A 24,189-nucleotide genomic window follows, 5' to 3' on the forward strand; every position below is an offset into this window, starting at 1 on the left:
TGTTTACGTGAGTCATAGATTTATTATCGTATACTCCTAAAATGTTTTCTAAGAAACAATAGTGTACTTACATTGTCGGCACGTTCTTAAAGTCGGTAACTTATTTTTGTTCGAACAATAGAGGTAATAAATTCCTAATGATCAAGTTGTAAAGGTTGTAAAATAAAAAAAATATTCTATATTAAAACGTAAGTATGTATATATAATATGTGCGTCATTAATTTCTGACTGTTTCGAAATTTGGTGCAAAATAAAATAGTGTGTAAATAAAATTTGTAAAAAATCAATAAAATAAAACAATTGAGTAAAGATCTATATAGGCATATTATGTATGTATTTATACAAGATATGTATATTATATATTTATACAGGGAACTTCTCAACGTGTTATCTATGAAATTATACTTTTACTCAATTGTTTAATTTTATTTACACACTGTTTTATTTTGCACCAAATCTCGAAACAGTCAGAAATTAATGACGCACATAGTACATAATATATACATATTAAGACAGATAAGAGGTTAAGCTTAAATAACTTGAAAAATAAATAACATGATCACGCCCACGTGTTGGTGTTTTAAAAAATTCAATCAAAAACTGAGGTTAACTTTAAATACAATTTTAGAAAAATAAATACCACAATCAACATTCAAGTATTAGAAAAAATTGATACCATAATTCCACCCACGTGGTGTATTGAAAAATACAATCAAAAAGTGAGGTTAATCATAAATAACTTAGAAAAAAAAAATGTGTGCGTGTACTAGAGTACACACGTAAAAAGTGAAACTTCTTTATGACCTTATTTTTCAAAAAATAATTTACTATCTACAGTAATATTATAAAGAGGAAAACTTTGTTTGTTTGTTTGATTGATTGTAATGAATAGGCTCATAAACTACTGGACCGATTTTAAAAATTCTTTCACCATTCGAAAGCTACATTATCCACGAGTAATATAGGCTATATATTATCACGCTAAGACCAACAGGAGCATAGCCACGCGGGTGAAACCGCGCGGCACAGCTTGTATACAATATTACAGAAATACGTTAGTCTAACACGCTCGTCGTTTCGCTCCTTGCTACCTATTTAAATATTTACACCAGCCGCTGCTGCAACTCGCTCGCTTCGCTCGCTCGGCTCGTGCGGTAGTTCAAAAATCAAAAGTTAACCTAAGATGCTCGTCGCTTTGCTCCTCGCTACCTATTTAAATATTTACACCGGCCGCTACTGCAACTCGCTCGCTTCGCTCGCTCGGCTCGTGCGGTAGTTCAAAAGTTAACCTAAGATGCTCTTCGCTTCGCTCCTCGCTACCTATTTGAATATTTACGCCGGCCACTGCCGCGACTCGCTCGCTTCGCTCGCTCAGCTCGTGCGGTAGTTCAAAAGACCAAGGGAGACGCCAAAAAATTCGAGTTATATAGAGTTTTCAACTTATAAATGATTTCGACTTAGGCGGATTTTGATTGGACATAAAGAGTTTGAGGTTTATTCTTATAAATATTGAATTCACAAAATCATAATTGAACACCAATCAAGCAAACACGTGTTAACGTGAGTCATAGATTTATTATCGTATACTCCTAAAATGTTTTCTAAGAAACAATACTGTACTTACATTGTCGCCAAGTTCTTAAAGGCGGTAACTTATTTTTGTTCGAACAATAGAGGTAATAAATATAAATTCCTAATGTCGAAATCTCGAAACAGTCAGAAATTAATGACGCACATAGTATATACATATTATTATGACAGAGGTTAAGCTTAAATAACTTGAAAAATAAATAACATGATCTCGCCCACGTGTTGGTGTTTTAAAAAATTCAATCAAAAACTGAGGTTAACTTTAAATACAATTTTAGAAAAATAAATACCACAATCAACATTCAAGTATTAGAAAAAATTGATACCATAATTCCACCCACGTGTTAGTGTATTGAAAAATACAATCAAAAAGTGAGGTTAATCATAAATAACTTAGAAAAATAAATACCATTATTACACCTAAGTATTAGAAAAATAGATGTAATTACTTATTTACTTTTTTTAGAAATTCACTGGAATTAGAATTAAAACAAACCCTTTGATTTTGCTGATCACTTTAATATAACATGTATAATGTATATAGTCACGAGTACGGCGTAACGCAAAAATGTCACGAGTACTGCGTAACGCAAAAATGTCACGCGCGCGGCGTAACGCAAAAATGTTACACAAAATTTTTGTCCACCCCCGATAAAGAAGTTTCACTTCAATAAATACCATTATTACACCTAAGTACTTATTAAAAAAATAGATATAATTACTTATTTACTTTTTTTAGAAATTCACTGGAATTAGAATTAAAACAAACCCTTTGATTTTGCTGATCACTTTAATATAACATGTATATAGTCACGAGTACGGCGTAACGCAAAAATGTAACGCGCGCGGCGTAACGCAAAAAATGTAACGCGCGCGGCGTAACGCAAAAAATGTAACGCGCGCGGCGTAACGCAAAAAATGTCTCACAAAATTTTTGTCCACCCCCGATAAAGAAGTTTCACTTCAATAAAGTTTTACTGGTGAAAGATAAAAAGGAAAACGAGATAATAACGATAACCCGTAAAAGGCTTACCTCTGACTATCTCAATAATAGTTATAGTCCTTGTATCCATTACTTTTATGGGCAGACAATTTTTCGTTCACTAGATGCAAAGCTTAGTCTAAAATGCTTCTGTAAACAAAATTTTTATATTATGTTTCTGTATGTTAAATGCAAGTTAATATATAAGATCTATAGGTAGCCATTTCTTACTAAAATATTATTGTATTGCCCAAAGTGTAAAGAAAGCATTGTACCCTTTTTTGGTAAAATATCAAAGATTGCCATCAAGTGTAATTAAAAGTGAAAATATACGCAATGGTTATTTTTAAAAGCTTTACAACCTATGTTAGCTGATTTAAAACCCCCACATTGAATTACGATGCTATTAAGTTAAAATTATAGCCTTCGTATAAAACAACCACTCATTAAAATTTCTGTAACATTCGAATTGAAAATAAGAACACATAACCAAATATATATTACAAATCGTATCAGATGTGTCATAAATTAAAAAGCAAATTAAGCTTAATGCATTTATTAACCGCAAATATAAAACAACATTTACTATGGAAACAGAAAGCACACAATGTGTTCAGATTACGCAAATATTGTTTGGTTTTATAATAACGTACAAATTAATTCAAGTAGTTTTCATTTATTTACATGCGGGCCAAGTTTTTAATGAAAACCAGTCGTGTTTCCTTAGTGCTTTCTCGATTAAAATTATGTTGCTTTGTTGGAATTTTATTTAAAGCGTTGTTATTTTTATACATACTTTAAATTCGTGGATTATTTTAATCTTGATATAAAAAAATCTGATATTTGAATTACGGTGTACTTATTAAAAATTTTAATTGAGAAAGTTGTTGAATCGTTACAATTAAACACTTATTGTAATATTCGTGTACTGTAAAAAAAAATGTGTGCGTGTACTAGAGTACACACGTAAGAAGTGAAACTTCTTTATGTCCTTATTTTTCAAAAAATAATTTACTATATACAATATTAAAGAAATACGTTAGTCACACGCTCGTCGCTACCTACTTAAATATTTACACCGGCCGCTGCTGCAACTCGCTCGCTTCACTCGCTCGGCTCGTGCGGTAGTTCAAAAGTTAACCTAAGATGCTCGTCGCTTCGCTCCTCGCTACCTATTTACATATTTACACCGGCTGCTGCTGCAACTCGCTCGTTTCGCTCGCTCGGCTCGTGCGGTAGTTCAAAAGTTAACCTAAGATGCTCGTCGCTTCGCTCCTCGCTACCTATTTGAATATTTACGCCGGCCACTGCCGCGACTCGCTCGCTTCGCTCGCTTGGCTCGTGCGGTAGTTCAAAAGTTAACCTAAGATGCTCGTCGCTTCGCTCCTCGCTACCTATTTAAATATTTACACCGGCCGCTGCTGCAACTCGCTCGCTTCGCTCGCTCGGCTCGTGCGGTAGTTCAAAAGTTAACCTAAGATGCTCGTCGCTTCGCTCCTCGCTACCTATTTAAATATTTACACCGGCCGCTGCTGCAACTCGCTCGCTTCGCTCGCTCGGCTCGTGCGGTAGTTCAAAAGTTAACCTAAGATGCTCGTCGCTTCGCTCCTCGCTACCTATTTGAATATTTACGCCGGCCACTGCCGTTTTCAGCTTATAAAGGATTTCGACTTAGGCGGATTTTGATTGGACAGAGAGTTTGAGGTTTATTCTTATAAATTTTGAATTCATAAAATTATAATTGAACACCTGACACCAATCAAGCAAACACGTGTTTACGTGAGTCATAGATTTATTATCGTATACTCCTAAAATGTTTTCTAAGAAACAATAGTGTACTTACATTGTCGGCACGTTCTTAAAGTCGGTAACTTATTTTTGTTCGAACAATAGAGGTAATAAATTCCTAATGATCAAGTTGTAAAGGTTGTAAAATAAAAAAAATATTCTATATTAAAACGTAAGTATGTATATATAATATGTGCGTCATTAATTTCTGACTGTTTCGAAATTTGGTGCAAAATAAAATAGTGTGTAAATAAAATTTGTAAAAAATCAATAAAATAAAACAATTGAGTAAAGATCTATATAGGCATATTATGTATGTATTTATACAAGATATGTATATTATATATTTATACAGGGAACTTCTCAACGTGTTATCTATGAAATTATACTTTTACTCAATTGTTTAATTTTATTTACACACTGTTTTATTTTGCACCAAATCTCGAAACAGTCAGAAATTAATGACGCACATAGTACATAATATATACATATTAAGACAGATAAGAGGTTAAGCTTAAATAACTTGAAAAATAAATAACATGATCACGCCCACGTGTTGGTGTTTTAAAAAATTCAATCAAAAACTGAGGTTAACTTTAAATACAATTTTAGAAAAATAAATACCACAATCAACATTCAAGTATTAGAAAAAATTGATACCATAATTCCACCCACGTGGTGTATTGAAAAATACAATCAAAAAGTGAGGTTAATCATAAATAACTTAGAAAAATAAATACCATTATTACACCTAAGTACTTATTAAAAAAATAGATATAATTACTTATTTACTTTTTTTAGAAATTCACTGGAATTAGAATTAAAACAAACCCTTTGATTTTGCTGATCACTTTAATATAACATGTATATAGTCACGAGTACGGCGTAACGCAAAAATGTAACGCGCGCGGCGTAACGCAAAAAATGTAACGCGCGCGGCGTAACGCAAAAAATGTAACGCGCGCGGCGTAACGCAAAAAATGTCTCACAAAATTTTTGTCCACCCCCGATAAAGAAGTTTCACTTCAAAAATAACAGCAAACAGTGATGTTTGTTTTTAATTTGCTCATTGTACTAGGAATTCATCCACATAATGCGGTGATTATATTCATAAAGAACAGCTTAAAATTAAAGATCTATTAAATCTAAATTCATCTGGCAGTAATCCTTGCTTTTGAGTCATAATGTGGACAGGTCTAACCAAAATTTAGGGCAAATATGATTTCACCCTTAGCCGAATTTGTCCGAAAGCCTCCATTAAGGCGATCCCCGGTGACGATAAAATGTATTTTGTTTCCCGTCACGTCCCGTTATTTTTTATTTCAGCACTTTTGAGCGTTAACCGACGTGCTATGTAAATAAAATGTTGTGTTACAGGCCTTTCAAAAGCAAATTTCCATTCTTCCGCCTTAGTCGAAGGTAGGTTTATTTTACGAAAGCGTATAACTTTAATTGATAGGCGATTTTTATTTAGACACATTCATACAGAAAATACACACAAACAATTATCTCTAAAATGAGAAAAATAACCATTAAATCAGGGCACTACATTGTGTCAATCAATCCCCTGCGTTTGTAAACAGGACCATTGAAGTAACAGTTTTCAAAGCAGTCAAGGCTCGTGATATGTTACAACAGTGTGTTAACTTGTGGACAGGTGTGACAGCAGGCGGCGGAGGCTGGGAGCCTCTAGGGCAGCCGTACTTCGACAACACGACGAGGCGAGAGGCGACCGCCGCCGTGGGGCAGCCCGCCTATCTGCATTGTAGAGTGCGCAACCTTGCTGACAGAGCGGTATGAATTGTTTTGTTTCTATTTCGTATCATAATATTATGTGCATTTCGCAATAGGGTTAACCCTGAAGAGTTTATTGGAGATATTAGGAAATATATTGTCATGTTTATAAGAGGTAGTTATAATTGCATACAAATTACATCAATAAGACATTAGAAAGTTATATTATAGTATTGAAATGAAATGAAAATAAAAAATATATTTTCAGATATTAAATTAAAATTATATTCATATTTTAAGTTCTTAATTAACGAAAATTCGTATCAAATTCATTAATAAATATAAAATTTCATTTTTAAACGTTCAGTAATAACAGTTAAAGGTTCTATATTCTCTGTGATACCGATTAATCTAAGATTAATTAGCACATTGTGTGGGCTTTCTGTTTGTTATAATTGGTTCACGATAATAATAATAATTATTGTGTTTTAAATAGATAGCATATCATATTATTAAAAAGTAAAGCCCATGTGGAAAAACAAGTAACTATAAAAACAAACTTTAATTAATTTTACGCAGGTTGTTTTTCAAAACGTAAATTCTACAACTTATTTTACTACATAATAATAAAACTGATGAGCCTGCATTTAAATAATAGCTTAAATTTAACTAATCCAAATAAAAATTCAAACGACAACAATCGCTTGTTAATTAAACTCTACATGGTTTAATAAGTTTCCTTATCGAGTCAGTTACAGGCATAATTACAAAGTTATGTGCGGCAATATTTCATACGGGTGTTAAATCTATTTTGGACTTACGGTCGTGACTTCAGGTGGTTAGGCTTAAGCTCTCTATCGATGTTATTTGTTGATAGTGGCCGATGAAATGAACTTTATCCCACTGAGACCGTGTTGCTTGAATGAATACGAAATATTGAAATGAATTTGTATTTTGTTCGAGAATATCATAACTGTTTGTCGATGTGAAAATGATAGATTTCTTTTTGTGCTCGCTTTTGTGCTGAAAACAAATCTTTAATGGCTTTTTCGTTTTTATGTTTTAGGTAGAAATATTTTTAAAATGTGAAACCTACAACAGTATTTGGTTAATCTTTTCCAAAAATTTATATGAAAAAGGTTAAGTGTTAAACACAATGGACAAAGATTGTATAAAATTAATAGAATTCAAGTCGACTCTTATTAATAATGGTATAAGCTCATAACAAAGACATTTTTTATTGAATGTTATTCTCAACGTTTAGTTTTAAAACTCTATATAATTTACTCATCGTTGCTTGGTATCTATTGCACAATTTAGAGTTACTTTTGAAAGTGCACTTCAAAACCAATTTATAGTGAAAGTTATACGAATAGCTATGTGTTTCTAACTTTGACCTATTGCATGCCGTTCGCGAAACTACATATATGCATACCCCTCCGCTTTGTTGCTCAAACGATCTTTTGTTATATTGGGCTACGTGGAAAAAGAAAATTTGTATAGACGTCAAAATATGATTCCTTATATTTTGGATATAATTTCTTATGTTCCGATGTGTGAAACTTTTATTCAATATGAAAAACTTGATTTCAATACAGCATAAATTGTGTTTAGGTGGTTTAGGTATAATTCTCTCAATAGGTATTAACGATTAACATTCATGCAATTATATGGAAATCGTACAAACGCTTGTCATGTTCTTATATACATATCTAAAACATTAATGTGAATAATATTTTCTTGGGTTCGCTAGAAAATATTAGGTACGTCGCATTTTTATATTGATTGAGTAATAGGAATAGAAATACATAATATATTGAGTGAAAAACTCTCATCATTAGTCCGCCCTACAGACTAAAGAAAAATCTAATAATATTCTCACATCGCCCACGCCTTGTAAGCAATTTATATATACTAGAGGTCCGCGCCGGCTTCGCCCGTGGTACATATTTCGCAATAAAAGGTAGGTCCTTTCTCGGGTATCAAAATATCTCCATACCAAATTTCATGCAAATTGGTTCAGTAGTTTAGGCGAGATTGAGTAAAAGACAGACAGACAGAGTTACTTTCGCATTTATAATATTAGTATGGATTATCCCACGTTTCTTTCCAATATGGCAGATAGAGTTCCTGCACAATTATTTTATTATAAGCCGTCTGACTGAGCATTATTGAAAATAAATCAAGTGCCAACTTCTTACAGAATTACAAATCTTTATTGCCAATTTGGTGCCGACTAAATACTTAATTTCCGCAAATATTAGGAAAATAATAAATATAATAAGAAGTCATCTTAAAGATTCCATATAACCTTTGTTAAAAATCCATTATTAACTACAAGCTCAAAGCATCTGTTCGTCCCAGTTTTGCTTGGTTCACCTGTATGTTGCAGTAAGACGACAATACATATTATTCTAGACCATCTGTGCTCTGAGTGAATCAACCTTGTTACTGCGTTCTAGTCGCTGTTCAATATTAATGATTCCATAGAATATTATGTAGGTATACTTTTATATCAATATAAGAAATGTCATGATAAGGATTCAGCAAGCTTTAGTGCCTATGGCTAGGCTTTTCATAATTGATATATAATTATCAACTAATGTAAGTTTTTATATTAATAAAAACACAAATAAATAAAAGAATAACAAAATAAACGGATGCAAAAAAAACAGATGTGATTCATCTCACGTTTATTTCTATTTCTCGTATATGCAATAATTCATGCTGCTTTTATGATAAGATATGGAAGTTCCATATAAATCCGTCCGTACATATTTTAAATTCTATGTGAGAAAGAATTGTATAAGACGGTTGCAGCTGCTAACATTAAAGGCTTCCACAGCAACAATAAAACCTTTCTAAAAAAGGGAACAACACTGTTTGCAATTGGAATTTTAAAGTATCTAGACAAAGAGAACTTTCTTTTATCGTTGTTTCTAGAATGAGTTGTCTGTTGTTTGTTGATTTACAAAAATAAAAATATCTAATGTTTGCTATCATTTAGTTTTTAAATTGCTTTTGAACTCTCTAATGGCCATAGGTACCATTTAACAACCACGTCGTTTTAAGCACTTTTAAGTCAGTAGATTTGACTGCCGATTTTTTAGGTGAAGGTTAAGCACTACATTTTTATTCAATAAGAGTGAAATGGGTCATCTGATGTCAAGGGGTCGGCCTGACGCTTACCACAGTTCAAAACCACAAAATGAAAAGATCTCCGAGAACCTACTCTTTTGTTCTACACTTTCTGCACTACTATCTGTCTATTTCATTGATACAAAACAGTGTAGCGTAAGTGCCTTGTAATTCATAAGTAATTTTAGGGGGTATTCTTTAAAAAACGTTAGAAACCTATTCGTAAGTACATTAAACCGAAAAACAACGTATGTACGTATATTATTTTACTGTTCGCCCGCGGTTTGGCTCGCGTGGTCAAAGAAAATTCTCAGGGGAATGATGATGTTTCGTCAGGAGAAAAAAGAAAAGATGCCAATATTATATGCCACTTAACTAAGGCTAGTGTACAGAACATATAGAAGGAGCATTCCAGCCTATGCAATATATTTCATATACTTATATCAAAATACTCCTAAAAATTATCAAAATGATATTGCTCTATATTTAATATTCAATTATATGTACTCTAGGTACTTATTAGCTTAGCAGATTATTTAAGCGCATTTTCTTCGGTGTAAAGAATAGATTCTTCGTTATAAAGGATTACAAAAATAGTTTTTCAATCCAACCAATACTTCCTGAGATTTGTATTTTCAAAATGATCAATCAAACAAAGCCTTTGAATGTAAATCATCGCAATAATCATAACTTAACATAGTTCTTGGAACAAATTGTAAACTTTTTGGTTCTATGTAAAATCAGTTCAGATAAATACTTAGTACTTAAAATTGGCAAGGCTACGGGGTATGCTCTACCTTATCGTCAATCGATAAATTTTATTATCTCATTGCTTAAATATTTCAAAATAAATATACTAAACTTATATTTGTAATATAAGTGTTCTTTGTGATTGATGGGTGAATATCAAACGATATTCCAATCAATCATTGTTACCTATTATGACGTTAATGATTATAAACATAATATAAACAGCTCTATGATTAATGTTTCTTTTATTTAATATCTATATCCATACTTAATATTATAAATGCGAAAGTAACTCTGTCTGTCTGTCTGTTACTCAATCACGCCTTAACTACTGAACCAATTTGGTATGGAGATATTTTGATACCCGAGAAAGGACATAGGCTAGCTTTTATTGCGAAATATGTGCCACGGGCGAAGCCGGGGCGGACCTCTAGTTTGTATATAATATATCAGATATTTGAAACGATTATTACGCTTAAACTGGCACAATATATTGCAATTATAATATTATAAACCTTGAAAATCACAATGGAAACATAAAATAAATATTGAAGGAATGATAACAATATTTCCAATATTATGTTTAAAATAAATATTTATGTATGAAATACTTAATTTATGAAATGAATTAAAATTTTATTCTGTATTATGTAATTATTTATTTCGGAGGTTGTTCCAGTTTGTTCGTTTAAACAAGTAATATGAATTTATTAAAGTGGAACAATAATTATGTCAATTTACTATTTTATATAGAAAATAATTTTATATAGCAATTTGTTTATATATATTCTCAATTACATTGATATACAATATATTGGATAGAGTATATGTTAACGGAAATGTATGAAATCCGTCATTGTATACAATTCCTAGGAAATGTATCTAATTCCTAAAATCACAAATGTGTGAAATAAATTATTTTATACGTACACATTACACATTTCCTAGGAAATCTATCCATTTCCTAAATAGCAATTGGAAATGTAAAAGATTTTAGATATTGGATGGTACGCGGGGACAGCGGGACGAGGGGACTGATTACTTGCCAAATGAAAATTTGATTTTAAAAGAATTTTGTGATACTTATGTTAAAAGTTAATAGATAGTTGAATTTAGAAATGTTAATAAGAAAGATTATATTATGAACATATTATTATTATTTTATGTTATGACTGTAACCCGATTGTCTCAATAAGTGATATAATAAAAAAATAACAACATTGTTTTATTACATAAAGCATTTACTTTATACATTTCCTAATACGATATAGAAATTATATACAATTTCAAGGAAAATTATACATTTCCTAGGATATCTATGCATTAAATAGTTTTTTTAAACAATATTTTATACATTTCCTAAATGGTATCGGAATTATACACATTTCCTAGAATTTGTATATTTAATGCATTTCCGGTAACATATAATATGTACAAATATGTAGAATGAAAATGATGTGTTCTATAAAAAATATGCAACATGTCCGATCAACGGTTTGTTTAGTATTTATATGTTAGTTCAATATGTTTAAATTGTATTTTTGTTTTTGTTATATGAATAATAATTTCTTTATAGAGTATAAACAATAGGGACTTGATCTGCGTGTAACATTGGTACAATACAAACAATAAATAATAATAGTGCATCAGAATAACCTCTGATTCGAAAACGTTGCTTATTAAAAAGCTTTTGTAAAACGTAGTATTCTCGATTTTAATCTTGGTTTCTTTGAGTAGTAAATATAAAATTCACTCCACAACATTTTATTTATAAATATTCAAAACAGAATAATCTTGGAAAGAACGTTGCAAATGTACCTAAAGAAAGATTTTAAATGAGGATAGCAGGTACCGTAAACAATCTAATTTGTTGCGAAAGTTAGAAACAAAGAGTGGAAACTTGAAATTGTTCTTTACTCTTGTTAAGCTCCTTGGATTATATATTGAAATACAGTTTGCTATTGTGAACTCACCAATGTAAGTCTTTTTGCACCAATGCGGCCTCGAGTTGAATGAAACTAGATTGCTATTAAAGGGCTGAGTCATTTCTGTCGCAGATTGCTCCGATTCACGTATCTTCAAGCGCTATGATTTTGTGAGGACACCAAAAATCGACTAAAGCTCGTTCAGTGAATTATTGGCTTTGATATGAATTTAAAAAGGGATAAGGTTGAAACATTGAGTTTGATATACACACATACTTACATTCTCAGTTTTCCATTTAGACCATTGGGTTTTCTCAGAATAATGATGTTAGAAATTCTATTCGGCAAAATGTTCAGCTGGCTAGACAAGAAACTACAAGTATCTAAATGCAACAGGTGTGACAAAGAAACACACTTTCAGAAGCGTATTATTCAGAATGGAAATAATAATTCCAGCTCAAATTTAGGAACAGAGGAACTGCAAACCGTATTCTGCTTAAATATAATATGAGTCTATATATATATATATATATATATATATATATATATATATATCTAGGCCACAAGTCTAGGCGTAACAACAGCCTTGCTATTGTAACATAATTCATGTCTTGTGCTCTAATAAAATACATAGGAATAAAGAGAGGTAGTACACATGCAAATTTGGAACTTTTTACAAGTTGAAATCCTGTAGTAATTAAATTAAAAAAATCGCGGAGTAATAAAAATGCATTGTCGGCACCGTCCTCGCTTTTCCACAATGAATTTAATCCGGACTGATCTAGGCTTGACCTATAAAAACTTTAGTGCGGAACGAAAGAATAGTTGGGGATATGCCGTTATATCCAGTTAGTTCCGTCGCCGCGCCGCCAAGCTTTTAAACGCAAAGAAACTTTTTAAGCCCCGCAGCAAAACGTAGCAAATATAAATCTACTAGAACTCTCGATACGGTGCTATAAATTGAAGAATTGGAAAATAGGTCAGCAATTGCTTTGCTGAGTTGCTTTTTACTTTTGTGTGCGTAATCAGCTTCAAATGAATTTTCAGAGTTGAGAGTGGCAGTGAATGCTGTTATTAATGCCTGTCGGCAGTGCTGATGAAATGGACTTTAAATATGCAAATCCGCCTATATTCAGTTTGAATGTCGTTATTACCTAGTATCTACATATTTGTGTTTTTGAATAAACATACATTGTTTTATCATATATGTAAGAAAGTATAAAAAGGTGGTGTATAGTTGGAATTAATTAATGTCAATTCTGCATAAATGATAAAATCAGCACTTCAAGTTAAGATTATATCAATTAATGAAATTAGTATTAAGCGTGAGTGAAGCATTAACTCAAAATTATGTTAGATTTACGAGTGCGATTAATCACAATCTATCTTCATTAATAAGTATACGAAGCCCTCACTTTCAAAAACAAGAGGACCAAAGTTGTATCGAAATAAATACCATAAATAAATATTGAAACTTTGGACAAGACGAATATTCCTATTGTTTCATTAAACTTAATAAATATGTACTTACAAAATTAATATTTTCGATTTCCAAGAATAAACAAATTGGAATAAGTGTCTGGAGTCATCTTGTGCTAAATTTAATTTACCAGTGTATCGGTATAATTTTATTATCCATAAAAAAGCACTTCACTAAGCAATATAACCATATTATGATTTCTGAAGAGACTTCTGTACTGTAATCATCCATCTGACATATTTATGTGCTCTTTGGCTGATCAGCTTATCTCCGCTTCGCATAAGCACCTTACAAACTCAGACACATTTCATACATTGTATTTGTTCTTTATCAAATCAATCATGCCTTCTGTTCGTAATCCTTTTTCACGAATGAATAAATTCGACCTTAAAACGTGTTACGTGTTGAAAGAACAAATCATACTTAATATCTATATGCAATATGACAGATTTACCTTATAAACGAATTTATGTATCTATGTTCCAAATTCCAATATCCGTATGAACAAAGGCTTTGATTTTTTTGTATCTGGAAAGTATTGGGGGAACGGCTAGAAGTTCTTTTACATTTTATTCAAGACATACTATAATTATATTGCTTTGAAACATTGAGATATACATATGGAGACGACACCGCCTACATCACTTATGTTTCGCTCAACATAAGCCATATGGCTTAACTGCACACTCATTTTTTATTTGTTTTAAAGTGAAACGCATCAAATATGCCTTCGTGTGTGTTGCGATATTGCACAAATAATACGGAAAAGTGACTAACATAACTTTTCATCGGTAAGTACCTAACTAGATAATATTTTTTAAAACTTAGAGCAAAAAATTGCGCACAGATTTCGTTCGTGGTGTCTCCTCCATACGTAGGTAGTAATATTATCTCAATGCTTTGGAAATAGATCTTTTAGCAATTGATTTCAAATTAAGAAGATCGCAATTCTTATCTCATCTCATCATTCTCAGTCGAATTCACTACATTACATATTATCATAAAACGAATTCCTCCGCCGTGTCCCACAGTCCCACTGTCTACTCGCGAGGTTCTCGAGGAAGGTTTTATTATATAATTTGTTAAGTTTAAGTCAACGCGCGCGAAGGCTATGTCCGAAAGCTATAAACGTAACATCTAGCCTGCTTTATATTTATGAGACTTTTCACATATCTACTCTCTCTGAAAAGATGTATGTTGTAATTTGTACCTTGCGTTTCATACTACAATTTGACTACAATTCAAAAAACAAAAGTTACGAAATTATAGCTTAATGAAATACATATTATGTAGTATAAAAGCGTCAGTTAGATGTTCTTTGAAAAATAAAAGCCGAATTAATGGCAAATTTTGATAAATACGAAATTTAGTACGATCTTTATGATCATTATACATTGTTAAATTGTCATTCAAGTATTAAATATAGCTTCCTTTTGTTCCAGGTATCATGGATACGCAAACGTGACTTGCACATTCTAACCGTAGGGGTCCACACATACAGCAGTGACGCTCGCTTCGCTGCGCTCCACGCGGACGGCTCTGACGAGTGGACGCTGCGAGTGTCGCCTGCGCAGCCGCGGGATTCAGGGGTGTATGAGTGCCAAGTGTCCACGGAACCGAAGATTAGCTTGTCGTTTCGGCTCACTGTTGTTGGTAAGCTTTTTCAAAGAATATAAGCAGTTCCAAATTACTAGTACGAGCATATAAATAGATATGCAGTAATCAAGTGGTGGCGATTTTTTTAGTATTTTTTAGTATTAACTAGTAATTAGTGTAAATATTATTTATAATAAACCGTTTTAGACTTATCATTTTCAATTTCATCATCACTATTTAATTATCTAATTGTGAATGCATTTCTCAAACACTGTTTATTTTATTAAAAAACACAGAGCGTCATTTATTATGAAAATCTCCGTGCTATGATATTAGGATAATCGATTGCCCGACATCCTGCCCGCCAATGATATTAATACGCTTTTCCAAAGCCGTAAAATTTTAGAGACACATTCTCCTTCCTATCTAAACGGCTTGCCAAAGTAAAGATCAATAACCTGTTTGCCAACAGTGTCGAAGGCTGAAATCCTATCAGGACCAGAGCTATTCGTCAGGGCGGGTTCAGACATCAATCTCACTTGCGTCGCGAAATACGCCCCTGATCCGCCGAGGTAAGTGCAGATTAAACGTCAAACCTCCGTCATTTACTAAGTTCACCGTACCCCAATACTGTTGTATTAGGAGAGAAACATGTCTCATTAAATTCGCAATGTAAGGTATAGGTATACTGAGCAAATAGTGTAATAGGGATATACCATTAGCTTATTTGATAGGAAATGTTTGTCGCTGTTTTTCTTGCTATTGGAGTGCTTAAAAAAATAAACACGCTTGAAGTGTTAATTGTATACGTGCAGCCTTTATTTCATAAACAAAAAAAATATTTGCAAAATATAATTTAATTATTTAAACGTAAAAAATATTGATAATAAATATATTTTACGCAGTTTACACGCTAAAAGTTCATCGTATTTATATTATATCGAGTTATCGTTCCAACACAAACAAAAAGTATCGATCGCGCCGTTAGTCAACATTGTAGGAACCAAAGTTGAGGAACAAATTTACAACAACTTTTTATTTTTGTAGAAGTTTGCTCAAATTCAAAATTGTTCATAGCTATCAAAACCGTTTAGTTTTTCATTTTTTATTTAAACTTCTAGTGATCTTGATAAAAGTTATAGTTATGAAATTGCTGTCAAGTCCCAGGAATGTAGCCTGTACGAATTTTTTTCAGTGTTGATTCGTGTCATCTCATGAATCATTCCTGGAATAGCTAAACAATTTTGCAGACAACAGCAAATATCCCAACCTTCAATGACCTAGTTTTGATTAAATTTCATTTCAAAATGGCGATAATCGCTTTGGACATTTATAAAAAAATTAAAAACGTCAAAATCTTAAGTGGTATTCCATTATTACACCGTTAAGTAGATGTTTATAAAATGAACTTAATGCTAGTTCACCTTTTGACCTTTAACTTTACCACGAACGAACATGATCTTTTTAAAATGAAAATCATTTGACAGGAAAACAATATCACTGATCTTTTAAGCGACCATTCATTAATAAATAATTGTGTATTGATTATTATATAAAAATAAAAAAAATCAAGAGTTGTGGTGTTTTATAAACTATAAAAAAAATTGTCATTTAACTAAATCATTCTAGAGCAATGGTAAAATCGTGTTCGAATATAATAAACATAAATATAATAATCACTTGGGGATTTGACCAATTCTTGGTTACCTGTGAAACATATTATAATAAATTAAATATTATATGGTAAAGGTGAACTCATTAAAAAAAAATCATTATCAAGACTGTTGGAACATTAGGACAAGCTGCTTATTTATTAATAATTTACCCTCGTCAAACTTCGCCGTAACAGCACAAAAGGTGTTATTTATTAATGATTAAATAGAAAGAAAATGTATATTTTCTATGTAACTGTTCAAAAATACATTAGTTATTTGATAATTCATTTATTTTTGTTCCAAATTACATTTAGTTCAAAACCGTATAACACTAAATTATAAAATATATTTGCCAAATTTAGAAGACCAGCGGTGCCACATGCTACACACTCTACAATAATTTAAAACGTAGTTTAACTCTCAGTGGATCGAGATTATATTTCAGCGTAGAGGTGAATTAACTCATCAACTTAAAAGGTTATACCTGTACTAGCAGACCTCTGCAATAACATTAAGTTTTCCTGTAAAGCGATGACTTTCGCTTGTAGCTACGCGGGACATTAAACGAATTGTACTCACCCTCTCAATATCAGCCGTTCTTTTATGCTATTCTTTGGTTTCCTTTTCAGTTACAATTTCAAGTGAAATCGTAATAATTTTCGTAGTATTTTAGCTTAAGGCTGCAGTCTAGCAAAATTGCGTTTTCAACAAGTTATTTGACAATTTTTTCCCGGCTAATGAAATGATAAACTGAATTTTTTTTTCTTGTTTATCAATTAGTGTTATATACGCAATGCGCGTGAATTTTTTCACATTTATAAAGTTACTTTATGTTACCTTAATCAAGCCTTCAAGATAAGTCTCTTTCCCCCAAAGACATTTCGAGCTAAGTTTGTGCACTCACTACGTTGCAACCGATTACAATTTACACAATCTGATCAGCGCATTATTATCCTTATATAGTCGTTATTAAAAACTGCTGAATACAATTGCCGAAAAACTTATGATTTTCTTAATTAGAACGTTATAAATTCATTAAATTTCCCATTTTTTGCCTTACAAAATCTATTGATAAATACTGCTAAAAGTTATTTTTTCCATTAATTTATTCGAGTTGGTTGAAGACCAATGAGTATTAATCCTTTAAAAAGTTTTTTTTTTGAATTTTGATAATTCTTTAAATATTAAAAAAATATTTAAAATAATTAGGAAAAATCCTAGCGAATTTCTTCAGTCGCGCTCCTTGGGCCGGAGCGTTCTGACGTGTGCTCTACGCTCGATTTTCCTTCATACCGAAGTGAAAGTTGCTCTATTTCATTAAATTTAATATTTTTGTTAATTAATTATTTTTATCTTAGTTTTTTGCAAATCTTCATATTTTTAAACATTTGATTTCGATATGGAAAATAAACGAAAAAAATATGCGTGTAACTACTAGAAAAAAATTTATCTTCGAACATAAAGTTAATGAAACCAAATAGATTACAAAGGTGATTGGCAACAATTTTTTTATTTTACGGGGTATCAGTAAAGGGATGTATGTTTCTTCACTACATAGTATAAAACAAAGTCGCTTTCTCTGTCCCTATGTCCCTTTGTACGCTTAAATCTTTGAAACTACGCAACGGATTTTGATGTGTTTTTTTTATTAGATAGAGTGATTCAAGAGGAAGGTTTATATGTATAATAACATCCATTAAATAGTGGAGAAGTACTGTTATTTTTGAGGTTTCTAATGTGATGTCGTAAATAATTACATTTTTTCCGCTTACATTGCAAACGCAGGCTGAACCCTACGAGTTTTATCAAAATAATGTACTAAGTATTGTACACATTGAAAAGGTCTACAGAAAAGTCCGTGATGGTATATGTCTATCTCTTATGGATAACCCACAATAACTTTTTTTGTCATTTACTTTTTACGACAAATAATGGTTAATTTTCGAAGCGATTTTAACCAATACAGCATTAATCCTTAACCAATTAAATACCTTGAATACATTGTTCATTTAATATAGATCTATATGGCCCTTTACACCGTATGATTTAAGTGAATATTTTCGAAGATTGTGGCGGTACCGGCCGGCCGCCGCGGCCGCGCCATTGCACCCATGCGAAGCATGGGCGGGTCGCTAGTTAAAACTAAAGTAAACTCATAAATTTTCTTATAATAATATAATTTTTTTTTGAAGTTCCAAAAATGTTTATTTTTCGTTTGAGAAATACGAAATATAATATAAACTTGTATTGAGAACTTGAACTTAGGACATACGGGGAAAATGATTTGTTTACTCCAAAATTCCAAATATGTCGAGGTGTTTCAATTTTTTCTTCTAGTCATTTTAAACGTAGCGGCATGTTGTTTGATTATTAATTTTGTAACTTAAATACAGGATGTTGGTTTTATATTCTGATCTTACAGACGCGCTGACAAATTTAGTCCACCATTTCTAGTTTGGTCCACCAACTCTATTTACCAATATTAAAATGAATGGATCATCATCACATCATCAAAACTCAGATGTAATGGAAGATCACAATAACATAGAAAATTCAATGGGTGTTGAGAACTAAACAAACACAAGTAACAGAGACGCACAGAATAAAAAAAGAGGACGAAAACGATAATTCGTTGATGCTTTCCCTTTTCGACGTATTGTTAGGGTACATCACCAATCTGCAAAAAACAAAACTGATGATTCCCAATTGCTGATTAAAAATGAAAAACAAATAATCGACAACAGTGGTGAAAATTTGCTGATCACAATGAAACATCCTTCAGTGGTAGCAGATTTACTCATTTAAAATGTATCGGTGAACAGCGTAAAGGAGAGGAGGACAGGAAAACATTATGAATGTGGATGGTGGATTGTATACAGGGTGTAATCGATAAGTATGTGCAGGCGATTATGACGTTATTATTGCAGGTATCAAAAAACTTAAAACTGATATCGAAATTACTTTACCTAATGAGCAAAATGACAATAATAACTTTTTAAAAGTATAACGAGAAATATCTAAAAAATTTACTTTATACACTCCCATATCAAGAAGGGAAAATGGGACTAGTAGAAGTTAAATGTCTAATTCCGGCAAAAGACATGAATGCGGAAGATGCGGTTAAAAATAAAAAATTTAATATTTGAAATACAATGCAAAAAAATAACACTTTTGTCATAGATAAGAATCATGACTATTTTTTCCAAATTCAGGGACAACTAAACGTTGCAGAAGTAGAAGTCTGCTTATTTGCTGTTTGGACTGGAGTGAATCATGATCGTCTAATATTAATTTAGTGAGAAACGTCTTCCCAGTTCAAAATGGAGAAATAAACCATCCACGCGAAGACCGACATCCGCGTGGACGGAGTCGCGGGCTGAAGCTAGTCAGAAATAAATATCTTTTGTTTTCATTTGCACATTTTTCTATTTTATAATTTTTTACACAAACATTACATTTTTTTTTATTATATAACAAATTTGTTTATCCGTTTTATTAGTGAAACTGAACAACTTTCACTAAGAAACTTAGGTCTAAAAAAATGTAGAGAGTTATGCATTTTGTATGTAAAGCTTATTTTTTTTTATATTTCGTCCAAATTTCTTTGTTAAAGTTGATCAGTTATATAAACATGAAGTTGAAGATATCAATAGAACGTATTCGCAAATTTTGTGTACTTATAAAAAGAATCAACTGGTGTAATTTTCACGAAAATTGTTTCAAATTGTCATTTTAGGTACTTATTACGAATATTAAATTATGCATACGAATGATTTAATTTATAAAAATTAAGTGGAGCAACTTTCCCTTAGTACATTTGTATTATTTACATATAGGATGACAGGATGCATTTGTTTGCACTACTAGACCAAGCCCTTAACATGACATAATACGAATATTTTCGTGAATTACATATAAGAAGAAACTAATGATTAATTCTCTCCATTTGTTCTCATCTATTAATTTTAAAACTGTTAAAATTTGTCTAATCAAGACTATTTGATCTTATCTTAAAAACGGTTGAACCAATTTTAGCTTCAGAGATGAAATTGGAGTATTGATCTCTAGTTTCGTCTGAAAGCTTTTGTTGTATCAAATAATTACAAGTTTCTTTTAAAAACATTGCTCTATGATCAAGAAATGTTATTATAAATTTGATCTGTACAAGTTGGATCATAATTACCTACTTGTCCTTGCCAGACTAATAGGTATTTATGTTTTTTTTTATATAAACCACAATCTTTAAATACATACATTTAATTCCTTGCTCTATATACAGACAAGATTGTATTTCTTTGGGTGAGATATCCTTGAAATTTTTATATATCCTCTTCTGCACGTTTTCTTTCTTTCTTATGTTATATGTAATTTTATAACTTACTCATATCTATTATATTTATTTGTATTCACTCCTTGTATATGCACTATCTACCTTTTTCAATCTTTTCATTTTCCTATATCCCAAGGTTGCCTGGAAGAAATCGCTTCAAAGCGATAAGGCCGCCAATTTGTACGGTGAAGATTCTTTTTGTATATTATTGTATTGTATATCTGTGCATTGTACAATAAAGTGTTTTTTATTTATTATTATTTATTTATTTATATCCATGAGGTACCATATCCTATTAGATAAACCGGTAATAATATCAAGACCATTCTTTTTAAAAGGAGGTACAACTGCTAAATAATATTTTCCTTATGAGTTTAAGTAGATTTAATATCTCAATGAAGTTGTAACAGCATTATAAAATTTCGGCACAAAGTATTCAGGTCGCGCAGCCATAAACACGATAAGCTTATTTTCTGATAAAAGGGTCGGAGGAGCCTAAGTGAAGTATTCTTTACCTATCGCCATTTAATGGTACCATGTGTCTGAGATCTCGGCGAGGGGTCTTCAATTTGAATATTGATAGAATGATACGCTCCGCGCGGAAAGAGGGTTTTTTATTCAGGCCACTTTACTCATATCATCTACTGCGTTTTTGGCCACATGATTTACGCTTATTGAAGATATGTATCGAATATAAAGTATTAAATTTTTTAAAATAGTGTTTGTTCTTTTATTGACTAAAATGGAAGAGAAAAACTGCAATAAGAATCCCGATCTAATTCCAGATTTATCCCATGAAATATAAAGTAGTTCTGCCCTTATTTTAGTGACAGAATGAATTTATAGCCTCTGGAGTATTAATTAAAATGATAAAGTGAGATTGAATTTTCAAACGATTGTTTTATGTTATGATGTAATAAATCTAGTTAACCATTAATAAAGGCCAAATTAGAATGTTCACAAAAATTAATGTCAAAAAAGTTCATAAATTGCCTCTATAAAACGTTAGCACTTTTTATTAAAAATTGAATTTAGAAACTTGTTATTATCCTTTCATTACAGTGCTCCTACCAGCCCAGTACATAAAAGTTGTAGAAACCTTATATAAAAATGAAGGTTTAGGAATTAAATAAAAATTCAAGCTTCGATTTTTAAATACGGCTTGAAATATTATATTTCGATAATATACTTAAAAATAAATACATTTATACATCATTAATACATATTATTAAAATCATATTACACGAGTAGCGAGCGTATCTGGGTCAATCGGTAGCTAATTATTTTGACCATATATCGATAAATGAGAGTTGCCCAGTCATAAATCGTGATTAAAATACAACATTTAGTAGGTACTTACTTAGCAAAATTTAACCTTAAATTCAAAGTAATAATCTTTCAAAGCTCGAGGGAGCATTGTAGTTTATAGTCATGCTCGTTTTGGAGCGGGAGGCTAGCAGTGGGACATTAATAGTCTAGTTTTATACCCTTGAAGCAAAAGCAACCCGTACTGCGGAGCAATACACATACTGAATAAGCTCGCTTAAATGCTAACAAGGCCATTGATGCAGATATTTACGATTCATTAAAATGTAGGCGAGTATATAAGACGTACTTGTTCGCCAAGTTACTATAATAACGCATTCAGAATTGTTACTCGGGTTTATAATCGGGGAATTGAAGTACCCTCTTTATTTTTAGAGCCTGATTCAATTTGGTTTGATTAATTATATGTATAAGAAATATATTATTCAGTTCGTAAGCTCACTAATAGGCTTTCTTTTTTTTTCAACCTTTTGCTTTAATATTGCCCAATAGAATGCAATATGCCAAAAGTTGGATAATCAATGTAGGATTACCAAAAAGCTCAAAAATGTTTTAATCCTTTTAGTAGTAAATATTTTCACGAAATGACTCATTAAATATACAGTAAAACTATGCTAAAATTTTCTTTGCATTCATACACTTTAAAATTTAAATACAATGTGAATTTTTTTTATTGTTCAAGTGGTTAAATTTACATGTATATTATTATTATTATCGTACCTTCCTTGTATTTGTTGTCTCGGTCTCTTACAAAATAAAACAATACTCCATTACATTAGTACTACATTGCTAAAATAGCATGCAATTTGATAGAGCCAAATAGGAATACAAATAGGAATTCGCGGAACATTTTAAACAATACACGTTAACTAGGGAGGTCATACAGACGGCTAGTTTATTTGTACACTATTAATTTGTAGCTGTTTGTTTGTATCACTCTGATATCCTATTTTACATTCAACTGACTAATAAAACGCATTTGCCATGTTAAATGTATTTTAAATGTTTTGTATAGTTTCAAAATATTAGGTTATACTTCACTGCTCTCACTGTTGGGTATTTTTAAATTAAAAAGAGAAATACGCATGTTTTTCGATATAGAAAAAACTTGATAGTTGGTTTATATGAGCTAGGTACCTACTATAATGTAATATATTTTACAAATACGTTAATTATAAACTTCTAATTCTAAACATTCGTTGACAAATTTTGTCCATGTAATAATTCTATCAAAAATCGATAAAATTAATTAGTCTACCTTTACGGATTCGTTAATTAATTAATAATTATGATCTTAATTGATATTTAAGATTTACCGTCGAACGTGAAGCCTATTATAAAAAGATTTATAATAATTAGCAAAAACTTATTGAGATACTATTTATAATTTGAATTGAGACTATACTGAAAATATTAAATTTGAAACACTAATTATATTATAGCTGAAACTTCGTTTGATGGTGATCTTCTGTATATAAAAGATTAGCGCATTCATTTCATTGTACCTATCTTTCTAATCTATAAAAAATATTACCTTAGAATACATATTTATGTATTCATTTGAATATGTATAAATATTAGGTATTGAAAGTACCAAGTAGTAAGGTAGCGATGGATACCGTAATTTAAACAGAAATTCTCAAATCAGCGCTTAATGTATTCGTGTACAATTCAAGTGAAAATATTTTAAGTGTACCTATATTATCAAAATGTATCTCAGTTAGAAATGAACTTCGGTAAACGTTTAATAATAGAGTACTAGAATAATACATTACATTAACAGTTATTTTCATTTCTGACGAACGGAATTAAAACTACATTTCGCAATGTAGTCTCTTCGATACCTACTTCAAATTTTCACGATATTCAAATACTGAAGTATAAAAAAAAAAATA

At 31.3% G+C, this 24,189-nt stretch overlaps 1 protein-coding gene across 3 annotated transcripts in view; it reads left to right on the forward strand.

The window, feature by feature from the left end:
* Positions 1–24,189, forward strand: part of LOC149479934 (zwei Ig domain protein zig-8-like) — a 38,848-nt gene that overhangs the window by 10,853 nt on the left and 3,806 nt on the right. For all 3 annotated transcript variants that reach the window (XM_089707531.1, XM_089707530.1, XM_089707532.1), the window contains exons 3-5: positions 6,018–6,154; positions 14,830–15,040; positions 15,456–15,555. In XM_089707531.1, coding sequence (XP_089563657.1) covers positions 6,018–6,154; positions 14,830–15,040; positions 15,456–15,555 — 448 coding nt within the window. The remainder of the gene's footprint in view (positions 1–6,017; positions 6,155–14,829; positions 15,041–15,455; positions 15,556–24,189) is intronic.

Source organism: Colias philodice, chromosome 19 (genome assembly GCF_061535455.1).
Source record: "Colias philodice isolate Cphi_HAF_F1 chromosome 19, ilColPhil1 Martin Lab GWU primary, whole genome shotgun sequence".
Taxonomy (NCBI): Eukaryota; Metazoa; Arthropoda; class Insecta; order Lepidoptera; family Pieridae; genus Colias; species Colias philodice.